At 41.7% G+C, this 16,674-nt stretch overlaps 1 protein-coding gene across 1 annotated transcript in view; it reads right to left on the bottom strand.

Moving 5' to 3' along the window:
• Positions 1-579: 579 nt before the first annotated feature.
• Positions 580-16,674, bottom strand: part of rras2 (RAS related 2) — a 29,022-nt gene continuing 12,927 nt past the window's right edge. Inside the window, exons 2-6 of the mRNA XM_085760385.1 lie at positions 7,602-7,689; positions 7,297-7,399; positions 5,323-5,431; positions 3,314-3,432; positions 580-2,202 (exon numbers count right to left, since the gene is read on the bottom strand). Coding sequence (XP_085616511.1) covers positions 2,115-2,202; positions 3,314-3,432; positions 5,323-5,431; positions 7,297-7,399; positions 7,602-7,689 — 507 coding nt within the window. The 3' untranslated portion in view covers positions 580-2,114. The remainder of the gene's footprint in view (positions 2,203-3,313; positions 3,433-5,322; positions 5,432-7,296; positions 7,400-7,601; positions 7,690-16,674) is intronic.

Genomic DNA, 16,674 nt, shown 5'->3' with positions numbered 1-16,674 from the left:
CGCCTAAAGCATTAAATCTCAGTGACACAGCTGAGTACAGATAATTCAAATCTGTGCTGCGTTTTGAATCCAAAAAGAAAGATTCTCTACCGCATCTGGCTCAATGACAGATTTTATTTTAGCACCAAAAGCTAGACACAGGGCAAAAGACACTGATAAGGAAGAAAAAAAACAGTATGATTTGGATGTACACTAGGATTCGCAATGAGATGGGACGTGGGTATTTCAAATCTCAGTGATTATAATAATTCATTTGTGTGGTTTAAAGCTCCTATGTAAAGACCAGAATCATTTCTCAAACTGTCTCCTACCTGACCTGGCATTTTACGCTGTGAGCCGGTGGTGAACACCCCAATATAAATATTAATACTCCATTACTCAGCCACGATAAGAAAAAACATTCTTGGGTGAAAACTCCAATTTTGTAAATTTTGGGCCAACAGTCATCTTCAGTTTTAAAATAAGAGAATTAAATATTCCTCTTTACATATATACACAGCCGTGCTGTGAACATGTATTCACTTATAAACATATAAAAATACTTGTCAACTAGTTTGATAAGAAAATAATGTATAAAAGTAGAGTAGAAACATTTAATCAAGTCCATTACTTCCATCATCTGATTTTCTTGTTGTTTATATTACAAGATGATGATATGAAAAACAAACTGCAGTACTTCATTTGTATGCCCGAACAGAAGTACAATAGTGGAGAGGGAAGGCAGAACAGTATTTTGTGTCTGTGGCGATGATAGCTCCACAGGTGGCAGGTCCGGTGAGTTCATGTCCCAATGGAGACGGGTTGTTTCTTTACAATGTGCATCTCAGTGCTTCCACTTGTCCTGGTTTTTCCAACTGGCACATCATTGGGTGGGGTGAGGGGTAAAAAAAAAAGTTGTGTGACAGAATAATTCAAGGACACAAAACATACACATTGCCACTGTGTTGCTGGAATGATATAACAGTAATGTGATCTATATTGTAGACTAAAAATGTTCGACAGAAATGATGCATTACATCGGAATGATCTGAACTAAACTGAGCTCTGAATTCTTGATTTGCAACAAAACGGATTTGTTAACGTTACTCGTCAGGAGTCGAATGTCGAGCATGTACAGTGTTCAGTGAGTTTTGATCGATCTGGATTCACGTTAGTTCCTTTTCAAAGCTACACAATGTGCTACCGATAAATTTGTCACTACTGCTTCTTAGAAATCTGAAACAATGCTTGATGATCCAATTTTTTGACTGAACCGCCACCTTCCAGGAAAGAAAAAACAAAAACAAAAATTAAACATTCAGATCAGTTTTGCTACTTACGGTACACTGCAGAGATGGCATAGAATAAGAACCCTTCAATCTATAAGACTTAGAGAAAATCAGATACAGTAGACACTCCATGTTTGGCAATTGAGATGCAAGCAGAGACCACAGACAAAGTAAAGAATCCACTGCAGAATACCAGAAAGATCTATCATTGTAGCTTTAAGGGCTGTCTAGGTATTATATTTATATACATACTTATATATTCACTTTCATATATGTAAAACCAAACTCAACCTCACACACTGTACTGTGGTGATTTAATAGGTCATTAGAAATACACTTTGAAAATCACAACAAATGTCACTTATGTACAGTAGCAGATTAGCACATGGGAGTAAGGATGGATATGGCACAACATACACAAAGCTTCATAAGATAATCTCTCTGCTCTGATCAGACACTGGAAACTAAAGAAAGTCATTAACATTCTGGATATATAATTTTCATTCAATCTCGGTAGCAAGTACAAATGTCACTACAAGGCAAGAGAAGTCCTTCAGAGTACAAAACATTAATTTGTCAGGCTGATTTAGAAGGCAATGTTTAGTGTTGGGACTCTCTCGTGTGAATTAGATTACGGCTGAAGGTAGAGTGGTGTTAAAATTTGGCATTGTCAGTTGTCCATAGTGATGTCCTTGGGGACAGCGGTTCCTGGTCAGGGAAACTCAGAAAAGGCTGTCTGAAGTCATGCACGTGGAGAAGGCAGCGGTCAGTCATCCACTTTGGATGTGATGTCAGGCAGAGTGGGTGGGGTGGTAGAGCTGCATGAGTTACAGTGATAAGGCCGACTCAGACGATCACACAATGGCAGCCGCTCTTGTCTTTCTCTTTTCTTGTAGGTTCTGGCGACGGTGGACATTCCTGTTCTTGGAATTTCCTGGGATTAGGGAGAGAGCGAAATTAGACAGTGTAATTCTGCAATCACTTGTAATCAATATTCAATTTCCTCATTATTGCTTTGTCTGAGCTATTCTCCCTGGTTTGCCTTAAGCAGGATGCAGGTAGACAACAGTGATGGACTCAAGTGCTAATCATGATTTAGATTTATTTGAATCAAAATGTAATGTGTAATTGTGAGGTTGTTTGCTTACGTTGCCAAATGACTCTTTGTTAAATCAAATTCTTAAAGGGACTACGAGGAGTTTTGGAAAGCGAAGTGTTTTCACACTACATTTCCCATGAGCCTCCGCGCCCACGGTGAAATTCTTGGACCGGCGCAAGACGGACGAAAGCGAAAACATTTGCCAAAAATGTTTTCATTAATCAAGAACCAAAGTCGGAGGTTCGAAGACGATCAAATACCGTCGTAGTTCCGACCATAAACGGCGATTCGGCTGCGTTATTCCCATGACGCGCCAGGCAGCGTCCTGGAAACCAAAACTTGGAAATGCTGGGCGAGTCGACCACTAAATAATAATATCAAAATAACTATAAAGACAAAACGATATACAGTATTTATCGAAAATGGACCCATTAACAAGTGTGGGTAACGTAGATTCATCCACATTAATATGAGACTCTTTTATAACCAAAAGCAAACTCCTCGGGGTCTCTTTAATAAAAAAAAACGAATGTTAAGTACTTATTTGGTCGTTAATTCTTGAAATGATTTTTAGGAGGCATTTAATGTCTTTAATGTTTAGCTGGCGGTGGAAAGATGGGAACAAAAGGAGAAACAGAAAATGGAAAATGCCGTGCAGCAGAGGTCCATACACTGAACCTGAACCAGCAGCATTATGATTCATGATTCCCGACTTAAACTCTCGGCCCACAAGGCAATACCAGGGCACCAGGAGTCATGAATTATTGATGCTACAACAGCATAGGCCACATGTTCACACGTTTATCATAGTTATCATAGGAGTGCCTGAACATTCATCTTTTTCAGCCACTGTTGTAGCTGTCAACAAATGCAAAATGCGAGTCGGTGAAAGCTCCACATGAGGACGACATGTAAATGGCGCCTTTGCAAACCAGAAACCACCTACCTGATTACTCTAACCAGCTCGTGGAAAGCTTGGTCTACGTTCATGCGGATTTTGGCTGAAGCCTCCATATACGTGACCTTCAGTTGTCTGGCCAGCTGCTGGCCCTCCTCCTGGGTTACCTGAGGCAAAGAGGAAGAGGAAAAATAATGACAGGCTTAAACCTGAATGTCAGCTAAGATCTAGCACATGTAAGAACCTTTTCCACAATCCCTCAAAACAAACCATGTGTTTATGAAACACTGGTATCGTGCTCTGACAGGCAGAGATGACGCAGTTCAGTCAAGTGTGGGAGATAGAATTCGCTATTTGTGCACACAGTCATCTTTAATGTAATACCTGCATACAAACAGTGGATCCAGACTACAGCGTTATGCTGTGAGCTGAAGGGCTCCCTTGACTAATTGAGTGCACACATGGTAAATCCTTTCATTTAGGGCTCATAAGCATATAAAGGAAAAGTCATATTCACAGAAGAGAGCAGCAGATGGATTTGTGGCTCTTTTCTGATCTCAGCTCACTAATAAAAATCAGAATTTAGTGTGTATAGTTTATTCACTTGATAGTATTTTCTGTATTGTATTGATCCACTGTTCAATTATCAGAGATCCGTTTATTGTACCACTGAACCACACTGCTGTTAAATGTTGACTGTTAGCTGATGATCCCAGCAGACACAGAGCTGAATTAACCCGAATCAAATCATTATTATTGTGCAGGTGCAGAGCTGCAGTATTTCCTGTGATGCTGCTGCAGAACAGAGTGAACCTCAACCTACATACCATATATGACTTGTGTTTTATCCAGCATGCACAGCATTACACACATGTTCAGACTTTCACATCCAAGTGAAAGTGACCCTTAATAACACTGAAAGAAGAACTTTGTGACTTTCCAATTTAGCTCCTTTTCTCTGCTACAGAATATATTCACGCACGTCAGTATTATAAATCTACATTCATGTTCAAATACTCCAACGCTGCTACTTCTCTCATTTTAATTTATGTCCACTTCTTCAAAAAGTGTCCTCGAATCAGGATTCACAATGTCAACCCCCCCCTCCCCCTTTTTTACTCCCGGACCGATGTGAAGCGACCTCTTTTTCATTACATGGTGCAGTGTGCGACAGTATTTTCCCCTCAGCATCACAAATGAAGTAGTTTTCTTTCACATGTAACATTTTTTTTTAATTGTATTTCATTTTGTAATTTCTCAAGTGCAAACTTACGGCACACTTAAATTAGCATGTAGAATGCATCTGGGACACAGCTGAGATCTGCCTCCACCCTCTCTGACTGTGACACAGCTGTGCATATAAACTGGGACTGAATAATGCAAAAAGGAATTAGGTCCAAAGGCGCCAAACGCTATATATGGTAGGAAAAAGATAACAAGGGGTAGGAAATGTAAAATAGAGACCAATTTGTGAATATGTTGGACGTATTGTTCTGCCTGGTTTCAAGCTAGTGGCAGAATTACTCAGGTATCTTTAATTATGTTTCAGCTTCTATTATGGAGTGACCATCTGGCTCTTCATTCCATGTCTAGCAATTTACACCCTAATTGATAACTTCCAGTGTCTACAATCTCATGGGAACTGTTTAATGATGTAGTAAAGGTAGAAAAATAAGAACCAAGTGTGTGCCACATGAGGCTTGAAAGACTAAGTTCAGTGATAGTGATCAGCTGTGTGAGCCTGTAAGGTTTCTTTCCACCATAAGGGGGTGGTGTGGATTCACTGGAGTAAAAAAAATCACAGGCAAATAGAAACCAGCAGCTAGAAAATCCATCATTTCATCACACTCCCTTTTCTCTGCATCCATCCTCCCCTTCTGACACCACCATCTCTACAGTCTCTCTTTTATTCTCTCACTCACATCCTGTTGTGTCTTAGCAGCTAGCAGCTAGCTGCAGCTGCAGTGCTTGCTTCCACTTTCAAGTATGCAAATGCGAATCATCTGGACTGGGTTGATACGGGGGGTTCAGATCTCTGCAATAATTGTTGGACTTACTTGTCTCTGTAGTTCCAGATCTGCTTTGTTTCCTACAAGGATCATAGGGAATTCGTCTCTGTCTTTGACTCGGAGAATTTGTCTTTGGAATTTGTAGATTTCTTCAAAGCTGTTAAAAAAAACAACATATTACATGGTGTTATGTAATGTTTTCTTAGGGAACAGATGATCATGTTTTTACTTGTCGGTGCACACATTCATGTAATAATGTACAGTTGGGCTCATCAGACTGCAGGGTTGAACATGTCAGCAAACAGGAGAGAGTGAGCCACACTGTTACAGAAACACTAAATGTGTTTCTCTGAGGCTGTGCTCAGTGCACTGACCTGGCCCTTGTCCCACTATAATATAAATGCCATGTGCGTTTTTTGTTTTCAGCCAAATGGCAAATAAAAAAAAATCTGGAGAGGGGGGCAGAATGAGACCACAAGCCCAGGACGGCATTCCAGCCACGGGCTCTCAGACAGCTTGGTGAGCACATAGTAAATCTGGAAAGACTTGACTAATATAAATGGAGGAAGGAAAGACTGTTTACAATATAAACATGGGGAGGGGGCTGTGGGTGGGGGCAGGGGAATGCAGCTCACTGCACTGCTGGGCAGGGACACAAAGACAGGGAGGGTGGGGTGTGACTTAGACTGACGACAAGAAGAATACAATACAGTGTAATGTGAAAAATATCTTCAAGGTGACTTACGCCCTGATAAGTAAAGTTACTGAGAGTCTAACTTTTTCCAAATCCCCCTTCCATCTAATTTTCTCCTTTAATTTCACCTTCAAGTTGATAATCCTGTGGATTTTCATGAACTCATGCCCCATTTGTGACACTGTTCAAGGTCTATTATGGCCATTCAGGGCATTAACATTATTCTTATATCGAAGGATACACGGGGAAACAATGCACACAATTGTATCTCTTCAATAACAACCTCAGTGTTTACTGATCACTCTGTGAGCAGACCCAGTCCAGACCAGTCACTGCTTTGTTGTATTTCTTACAAAGTAGCAGCTAGATTAGTGTTTGCTGTTGTATTAAACCACATTCGCTGTTACCAGGGTAACCATGCGTGCCGGCAAATCAACCCGGATTAAACTCTTTAGGATTAGGGTTTTTAACTCTACTTTTTAAGATTTTAGTTTTTATTATAGTTCATACATTTCAATAGTATCACATACTTATTATTATTATCATATAAATACATAAATTAGTTTTTATTGGTTCCAAGTCTCTATATATGATGTTTACAAAGAGCAAAATGCTCAAATCCAAGATTGTTTTATATGATTGTGCCAACATCAGTGGAAATATTCCAGCTATCTTGTGAATTTTTCTTTTATTTGCACTTACTTTAAATTCAACCTGACATGTTTATTATCTTTGGGAACTTTGAAATCTCCACCAGAGTTCAGTGAGATTAAAGAATGTTTAGCTGAATGGTACGAGTCTGACTCACCGGTGGGTCAGCAGGGTTCAGCAGCTTAAAGGCTGCTAAAGCCCATACATACTGAAATGAAAAGGTTGGTGCCATGAAGAGGAAAAACACAATTCTTGTCCAGCTCCTCTTTTTTATATATATACATAACTAAACATAACTCTATACCAGCCCACAGAATGTTGTTTCAATATATCATATGGGCTTTAAATAGAACGCTAAGGTACATAGATAAGTGAACGCAAAAGAACAGGATGAGGGAGGAAGTGTTGAGAACAAAAGAAAATGACAACAAGAACGACAGCAAAACGCTCCGGAAGTGCAAGCGGCAACAAGTGAGAGTATAAATGCAAGATTTATGATGAAGGCAGAGGAGGGGGAGAGGGCGAGTGTGTAGCTGTGAACGGTAAACAGAGATGTGCTAACAGAAAAGAGAAAGAAAGGCGGTGTGTTTGTGTCTGTGGGTGTGTGTGTGTGTGTGTGTGTGTGTGTGTATGTGTGCGTAGCGGTGAGTTTGCACATGACGAGAGCTGCCACTCACCTTCCTCTGTCAGTGACTGAGAAGACGAGCAGGAAGCCCTCCCCTGTCCTCATGTATTGTTCTCTCATGGCTCCAAACTCTTCCTGTCCAGCCGTGTCGAGGACTAGAGAGAGAGCGTGCACACACACACACACACACACACGTTGACACAAAAGCACAAAAACACACGCAAACCAAGAATAACTTTCAGCAAAACAGACTTTTGTAACTAGTTCTTGAAGTGCAATATAATGCCATAGAAACACGGTCTTTGTGTGTGTGTATGTATTTACTCTGGTCATGTTTGTTCAGCAAAGTGCACTTACTGTCGAGCCTGGCCGCCCTTTCGTCAATCACACATTGCTTGGTATAGGAGTCTTCAATCGTGGGGTCATAGTCGGTGACGAAGTACGACTGCAGAGAGACAAAAGAGGGAGAAGAACCCGTGAGTGCGTCGTCTGGGGGTCTGTGATTGTGTCAGGTTGAGACACAAAGCTGTGTCCCTAATCACATACTAACTGAATACAGTACACACAGCATACACTGCAAGTAAACAAGACACCAACGTGCTGCTTTATTGTTTGGCGCTAACAGGAAATTAGGCAAATATGTGCGACATACAAAGGTAAACAAACCGCGGCTTCAGAGCAACACTTTGTTATGTTTTGTTTTTTTTCTGCTTTCTGAGCTGTTCCTGGAGCTGTTTCATTACCATCCAGTATTCAGTGTTTTGCAGCTTTTCCCCACTTCATTTGTACAGTACATTGCATGGTGGGAGAACAGCATCCATCAACAACACACTCTAACAATCTGAGTTTATCCAAGCGCCTGAGGGTATTTTATTTTGTCACTGAACACATGATTGTTACACAGTGTAATCCTGCTTTGAGGGAGCGCTACAGATTTAAGACACAGCCTCAAAAAATGGACGGATACTGTTTGAACAAACTGTCACTCCTTCTATTTTGGGTGAAAACAGCACCCACAGCCTCACTGACCTCCACCTTTTACCACCTTGTCCCTGCAGACAGGAGGCAAACACACTGCCTGCAGACATTTGCACAAGAAGTGTGAAGTAAATATTCCTCCACACAACAACCACACTGCTTAAAGTTTAGACGGTAGGCTGGTTTTCATGCCCACAACGCTTTTTTTTTTTTTTTTTTTTTTTACGAGACGTTTCCTCCATTGCAACAGTCACACACCGCTCGCTCCTGAAGGCTTTGATTCTTTCATTCTGGGGCCAATATCTGGTCTCCTAGTAACCTAAACTGGATGGGTGGGGCCAGGGGATAGGGAGGAGGAGGAATCATGCATTTTTTACATTTTTCCCATGTTTTGTAGTTCTTGCTCTCCTCGGGGACTAGTTAAGTGGTGACAGCTGAGGGGAGTGCTCGGGGAATGTCAAACCAACACCCTAAAACACAAGAGTGATCGCGACGACATAAAATCCAGACAGGATTCCCTGTTGTTCGAACAACAAGCCAAATTAAACTTTTACAGTCATATTGTTTGTGTGTGAAAATGGGTGTTGTTTCACACAATGACACGGGTTGTTTTTATGTGGCAGAGAGAACTTGACTTTAATTTGACATCTCAGACACTTTTAGCAACATATAGATCACTGATAGAGAAGAAGCAGAGGATATATGCCTTTATTACGGCTGATCAATAACAAGCAACTGAAATGCTCTGAGATATTTAGCCATTTAAGTCCACAACTAATAAATATCTTTATCTACTGATTCTTCCAATTAAATCATTCTCCTGATTGTCAAAAATGTCAAACATGTGAAAAAAGGAAAAAGATAGGACTTAATTAAACAACTCATCAGTTCAGTTCTGTTACTGATAGATACAATACAAGCATTATTGGTCAAAATAATCATGTCAAAGATTAAAATATTTATGTTAATGTCATCTTACTCTCAAACATCAACACCAGTAATGGCCTCGAAAATCCCCTGCTGGTCGAGCTCGACTTTAGATAAGTGGCTGTTCGTAAGTGTAATTTGTTTTTCCCATTCATCATCCGCATACTAATTCATTTGTCAAACCTGCAGCTCTCTGTAGTTGCAGGAGGAAATGCAGGTAATCTCTCCCTCTCACTCTCCTGTCGCTCTGCAGCGTGCAAGTGTGCTGGCCTGTGTCACATCCACTCACCACTGTTCAATAATTCATCAGTATTACTGTGTATCCTAGAACGTGCTTCACTGCACTGCACTGCACTGCACTGCCAGTGTGCCTTCAGACGGCCAGACAGAGACAGAAAGAGAAAGGGAGAGAGGAGAGAGGAGGGGAAAAGGAAAAAAAAAAAAGCTGCTCGCATTTCTCGTCCCCTCCCACCAGCACCAGCAGCACCGACACCAGTCTCCCAGCCACCACAGCTCCAGCAGCACGTGACTTTGGCTTCCCGTCAACCTCTTATTCCTATTCTGTCAACCTCGGGCAGCCGCACTGAGCACCTCGCTTCTACTGGCTACTCCCTCTCCTCCCTCTACAATACATGCATGGGGAGCGTAGGCCTATAGCTGCCGCTTTCTGGTTCTGGCCGGGCTGATTCTCTCTCTCTCCCCCCCGTGTGATAGATGAGGCTGTTTTGCAGTGCCAGCAGCAGCAGCACCGGAGCCAGCACTAACAGGGGCTGTAGTTCGGCCTGGCAGGGCTTCAGCTGGGCGGTTGGTTGGGGTGGCAACATGACTCAGGAGGACTACCGATAACTATGTGACATAAGCCAGCCTGAGTCATGTCCAGTAATCTGTCTTATAAAGCTTTATATTGGTCCATGACTTCATCAGTAACGGCCTCCTAAAACAGAATGAATCAGCCTGTATGAGTTACTACTATGTCCCCCCACCTGCAACTCAGGGGGGGATCAAAAACCTCAGTACTTTCTGACCGCAGACTACAAATGAAATGTGTCAGTTCCACGAAGCCGTCCCAAACGCTGTGTGTACATATTCTTTGTGCTTTTCTTTTGTTAGGAGAAGATTAAACGATGTGGATGTTTGAGAACTTTTTGTTAAATGTGGCCTAGATAGCAAAAAAAATGGGTGAAGGGAAAAACACATCTATACTCTTCAAAGTGAGGTATTAAAATGCATTTTAAGGCTACAATAAAAGTGAATTAATCGATCTGATTTCATAAGTTTCCTGCTTGCAAACATTTCTCAGAACCAAAGATGACATCTTCGTTTGTCTTCTGTTCCACCAAAACTCAGAGAGATGATTGGTTTATAATGTTATCGAACTGTAACGTACTTAAAATCTCCAGTGTGGCAGTGACAGACTTGAAAGCACGGAAAATGTTCAGATGGTACCCGATCTATTTGCAGCTAAGACAAGCTGTGACATCAGCGTGCTCACTGTCATCTGCCAGACTATTTCACAGGTACGCACTGAGCAGGCAGACGAATTCCTGGACAAATTTCCATGAAAACATTTGACAGCTGTCATGAGGAGACAGCTGACAGTCACAGAGGGGTCAGCAGCTCACTCCTTAATGTTTGAGTGTAGTCTGGACTGTACATACACACACACACACACAGATGCTGCACAGTGGCCTGCGTGCACTAAATCTCCCGACGTTCCCTGCTAAATGAAATCTCCCCCTAAGCACAGGCTGCTGAGGCGTTTACACCATCAGAGTTCTGCAGCAACTTCACAAAGCTGCGGGAAATGACTATTTTAACAGAGTCAGCTCGCTGTTTTACAACTCGTACTTCGCATGGAGGAAGGAATGATGCTAAAAAAGCCAAGAACAACTCGGGCTTCACTTAGGCAATCATTAGGCTAGTGCTGACATGACCACCATGGTGGGCGTGTGTGTTTGTGAGCTGCATGAACCAGGATTATTAACAACCTTGTATTTTCTCCTCTGAGCAGCAGCAGCAGTCAAGTTAAAGTTTATTTAAAGTTGATTATTAAATCAAGATGTCTCAGGTTTACCATATGAAACAGAGTCAGCACAGTTGGCACTGAAGGAAAACTGACAGTTAAATTAAAAAATACACAGCAAGGACGAAACAAGACAATGGGAGTGAAATCCAAAAAGGTCGGCAGAACCGAGCCGCCGCGCAGTTTAGACGCTGGTGGCAAGGTGGGTCAGGCCACACTCGGCCCCGTCCAGCGTTGCAGGAAGGAAACTCCACCTCTGCAGCCGGCAGCCGGCCCGGGCCGAGCCCTCGGGTGCTGGTGATGTCACAGTCGCCCTATCCCGCCCACCGACCGAAGTCCAAACCTGTCACTCAGTTCCCCTCCAGCATTCCAGCTATACTGTACATCCCAGGCCTCCACCCACACACACACACACACACACACACACACACACCGTGCATGCAGGCTCCTCACACCAGGAAAACATTAGAGGCCTGTTTTCATCATGAATACACGGACGGTGGATGATTCTCAGCTGCAGCTTTTTCTGCCGAGCTGAGGGCACCACTACCACACAAAGAAAGAGCCAAGAAAATAAGACTACAACTGATGAGTCTCACATCATCGAATACTTAGGGATGTCACGATTATAGATTTTCTTGGTACGATTATTGTCAGAGAAATAATCACGGTATTACGATTTTCAATACATTTCACAACACTATGAATGTATAAAATCAAATATAGACAAAATATAATAACATTACTAATCTCTTAATATAGGACAAGTTATTAATCCCCCGGGGGAAGTGTTTGAAATATTAAAGTCATTAATTGTCATCTATTCCAAATGTTTAAAGCAGAAGTAAGCGATCCGGTCGTTTTGGCTAACTTCTTGCAGATGGAGTTAGCAGTCCCCGCCCTCGTCCCTACGTCACCACATTCACGCGCATCCCTTGGCTGCACACACAGAGAGGACTGCCTCTTTATGCCGTTCTCTCTCCTCATTGGATAAAGGTTGTAGGATACAAGGAAAGTTTTCTCCTCGGCTTACAGCAGAGCAGAGTTACTGACAGACCCGTGTTTCAGACCAAACACTCTATGTAAGTGATTGCTGTCGGAACATATAACTATTTAAGACTTATATATATATATATATATTAACACAAACATTCCGCTTACTTCTGCTTTAAGTTTATTTTAATCATTTTTTTTAAATTACAAATGACACGCTAACATTTATTTCTAATTCCTACCAATTCAGTGTTATGTTAGATAAACGGACCAGTATCTGTGCGTCTTTACTTTGGCTCACATCTATATAGTTCCAACATAATCTTTTTCAGAAAGATCAATTAATTGTGGCGTTTAATACTGCGAATAATTGTGAAAACAAGTAATCGTGACATCCTTAGTCTTGATTGATATTATTATTTTTGGATGAATTACTTCATCATTCAATAAAATCCAATTAAATAGCAAAAGAAAAACACCCATCACACTTTCCAAACTGATGTCAGCACAATGGATTATTTTGTCCAGTGCCCGAACAAAATTCAATTTACAATGATGACAGGAGACGGCAGCAAATCATCACATTTGAGAAGAAGGAATTGGAAAAATCATTTATAAGAAACTGAAATGAATGAACAATTATCAAGTGTTGAAAAACTCTTTGTGTGTCGACACACTTCAAACAGTTCAGCCAAAAAAAACTTGACCAGATCAGAAATCTTTGCAGATTGAACCACAGAGAAAAACCTCAAATCAAGTATTGGTTTATTCGTTTCCTACACCGCCTCACTCCTCGACATAGGTTTCCAGTTTTGTGCTACAATGATTTGAAAATTCATACATTAAATTTCTTTCGAGTAACTGCTCCGGTTTCTTTTCAGGCGACTGCTCTTCAGTTTGAGACATGAAGCAATAAATCCTGTCTCTTACAACTGCTGGTTGCCAGCCTTAAGGAAAGCAAGAAGGGGTGATATGTGTAGGCGTGTAATCAACATCATGCTTGCACTATGCACCCACTTCCTCTCCACACAAACAGCCTTACTTACACTAAATATAGCCCCTTTTCCATCTCTGTCAGTTATCCTTCTTGTTTGGTTAGAGCCGCCTCTGACTGTTAACCAATCTTACATCATTAACTCCACAGAGCAAAAAAAAAAAAAAAACCCCAAAACTACAGATTCAGCACCAACGCAGAGAAAACTGAGATTTTCACAAAGGGGAAAAAAAAATGAACAAAAACACACTGCACCTACACAAATGAGGAGAAATGGTGTGTCTGCCTTCTACGTTGTCATAATGAGGGGGAATGCTGAGCTAAAACAAATAGTCATCAGCATAGTTAGGAGTTAATTACCCTCCGCATATGGCCCAATGCCCAATGAGAATTCACAGACCTTGACTTGGAAAATCATCAGCCATAGCTTTTCTTTAATTAAAGAGAAATGTAGATTGGATGCCATTAAATTGTGTTATTCTAGGAAAAAAAAAAATCCTGTCAGCATCTGCAGATTTTTAAATATTCCCCAACCTCCTCATTCTCCGCACCGACACACCACAACCCCACCACAACATTTTCCTCTGCTGAGGAGCTGATACCTACGACGAGAGAGTCCGTTGCTATAGGAATTGTGGAAGAAGTAACAAGCATTTCCACTAAATCTTATGTCCGAGTGTATACTACGCACATTTTGTGAATTAAATATCGCAAACAAGCTGAAGGTGAGCGGCAACAGTCTGCCATTGTGAAGTTTGATCAGTGAGCTCCGTTCATGAAAAACTGAAGACAAGACTCATTGTGTTATTCACGGCAAGAAACATTATGAATGATGCAACATTTTCAGTTGCGTCATAGCAGTACAATAGTGAGACTCAGCTCTCACTGGCTTTTTGATGATGTCTGTCTAAGAGTCAATGGGCAACTCTCCCACACCACAAGGCTCCTGCCAATTGTATCAAATGTTTCATCCAATTTGGCAGGTTTCCGACTGAATAATAAGTGTCAAGCGTTAAGTCTTCGGCCTCACGCTCTCGACAAAAAAAAAAAAATCTAATAAGATTATAATTTACTGAGAGGAAACAGATCTTTATGGGTCAGGAAGAGAAGCTCCGAGTCTCTTTCATTGAGCGTTCGGCTTAAGCTTCGCCCATCTGCTGCTTCTGCTGACGGAGCAATATGAAGCATCTGAGACGTTAGCACCAAGACACTGGATAGGAGTGACCACCCCCAAGGAGGCCGGGGTGGGTGGGGCAAGGGTGGGTGGTGGAGGGGTGGGGTGGGGGGGGTTTGCCCTCCAGCTGACAGGTGAAACGTGCCATTTGTAAGACTTGTTCAGTGGGCCAGAGCCAAGTGCAGCAATTTCAATTAAGGACACCAACTCCATGCCAGACAGCGTGGAGCCTGCCAAGCTGCACCCTCGGCCCGGCAGCAGCAGAATGTGACGGATCATCATGATCCATTCCTCATATTATGGAAGCCCCTTAGGGACAATATTCAGATGATAATATAAACTTGAAAATGAAAATGTAATTCCACAATAGCATTATAATTTCTCCACATGTAAATGTAAATGTTATTTGAGTGAAAATGTAAATGAAAATGCAATAATCCAATTTGCATTTTCACTTTCACATCCGTGGATGGATGTTTTGTACCCTGTAACAGAGTGGATGGTTTTAAACTGTTGGTTCAAATTTGAAAATCTAAATGTAATATAAACAATTCAACCTGAATGTCCATGTATGCAAGCAGTATGCATGATGGAGGTGAATGAAAACCACATTTTCAAAATCTAAACCTGCTCCACAGTGGATGATTTTCATATGCAATAAGCAAAACAAGACAAAACAGACTGAGTGTCTATTGTATTTTCATCTACAGGTCATTTTGGGGTCAAAATAAAAATGCAGGAAAAATCTGTCAGTCCTCTCATCAAGGCGAGTCCTTGGTTGGGACTTCACTACCTTGACACCAGTTTGTCTCTGTCTTCAGGGTAAATCTCAGTCAAATTGAATCTACGATAAACAGGCCACACTTTTCTTCATTACCTAAGCGTTACACACTAGAGCAGTGTAGCATACATTGATCTAAGAAAAGAAAAATTTGACTTGGGGCATCTGTGTATCACTTCCTGTCCTCAAACCCCGCGCAGGTTTAACCTTTGCAGAACCTCTGGGGCTGGACACTGAGCAGCTGTCGGTAATCAAATAGCCACCATAAGGTTTTAATGTTAAACAGATGGAAGTGAAGACCAATTCCTTTACATCTCTGCAGTGCCCGCGCCCCTCCACCGTCGCCTTTCTTCCCATGCTTCACCGGATTTCACACGAGTGACACAGGAATCTGTCTGAGGAGCATTGTTTTTGTCGAGTACTTAAGAGTGCTTCAAGTGAGAAATAGTGGAAAAAAAAAAAATAAGCGAGAATGAAAGCTTTGAGGGGGAGGGAGACTGTAGGCTACATGGAGAGGGAGAGCAAAAGAAAAAGAGGGGGAGGGAAAGGCATTAACTTCCTGTGGAAACACCCACTTTTCCCATGAGCTCATACAAACCAGAAAGGTCACTTATTCAATACCTAATACACACGGAGAAAGAGAGAGAGCACACAATGTGTCCAGTGCCTTAAAGGGCCACTGGGGAGCTTTCGGCTAAAGCTGGGAAAGCTCCGGGACAGTGCACGTTGCTGCAGAGTGTTGGAGTTACACACAAAATGACAATAAAGTTTCTATTGTCCTTTTCCAAAAAAAAAAAAAATCTTAAACCGTTTATGTAAAGCTCAAAGATCATATTGCATGCTCAACATCCACACTGACAACACTTGCACTGGGTGTTTACAGTTAGAGTCTGGGCGTAGCGCCGTGCTCTGGCTCCGTGCCCAATGAAATGAACCCGCGTGCATCACTCCGACAAACTCCCCTCCTCCTAATGTGCAACAGATCGATAGCCTGTCCCTTTAATCACTGTCCTGTCTTTAAATGCTGACAAACCACCGAAACCCTGAGGGATGATTCACTTTTTAATCATAACCTCCACTTACGGTGTTCGATATTTCAAATATTCACACGTACAGCGGGTTAGAGTCTTTGTCAGCGTTGCATGGGAGAGCGGTGCGTCCTCTGGTGAACACTTTCTTACTCATCACTTAATCGATCTGATCCGATCAATCTGGGTTCTACTGACTTTGAAAAGTGTGTCTGTTTTGTGATAGGCTACTCTCTGGGCTGCTGGCCATCATTTGATTTGGTTGTTGTGACATATTATTTACTCCCATCGCTTAATTTGCTGAAATATGGGGTCACAGCTGTATCAGTCACTGGGTCCAGCACCAGGTCAGTATGCTCTGCTCTGCTCTAAACGATATCTCGTTGTTATTTATAGCTGTGTTATTATGACAATGACAAATAAAGTAAAGTACACTACTCACAAAAAGTTAGGGATGTTCGGCTTTTGGATTAACTGTCAGAATGCACCTAAAATGCACTATAACCTTTACAGGTGAACTTGATTTAACCTT

The sequence above is a fragment of the Trachurus japonicus genome, chromosome 3, assembly GCF_045865225.1.
Source record: "Trachurus japonicus isolate A0001 chromosome 3, Traja_1.0".
Lineage (NCBI taxonomy): Eukaryota > Metazoa > Chordata > Actinopteri > Carangiformes > Carangidae > Trachurus > Trachurus japonicus.
Note: the sequence above shows the minus strand (reverse complement) of the source record. Positions and strands in the feature narration are given on the sequence as shown.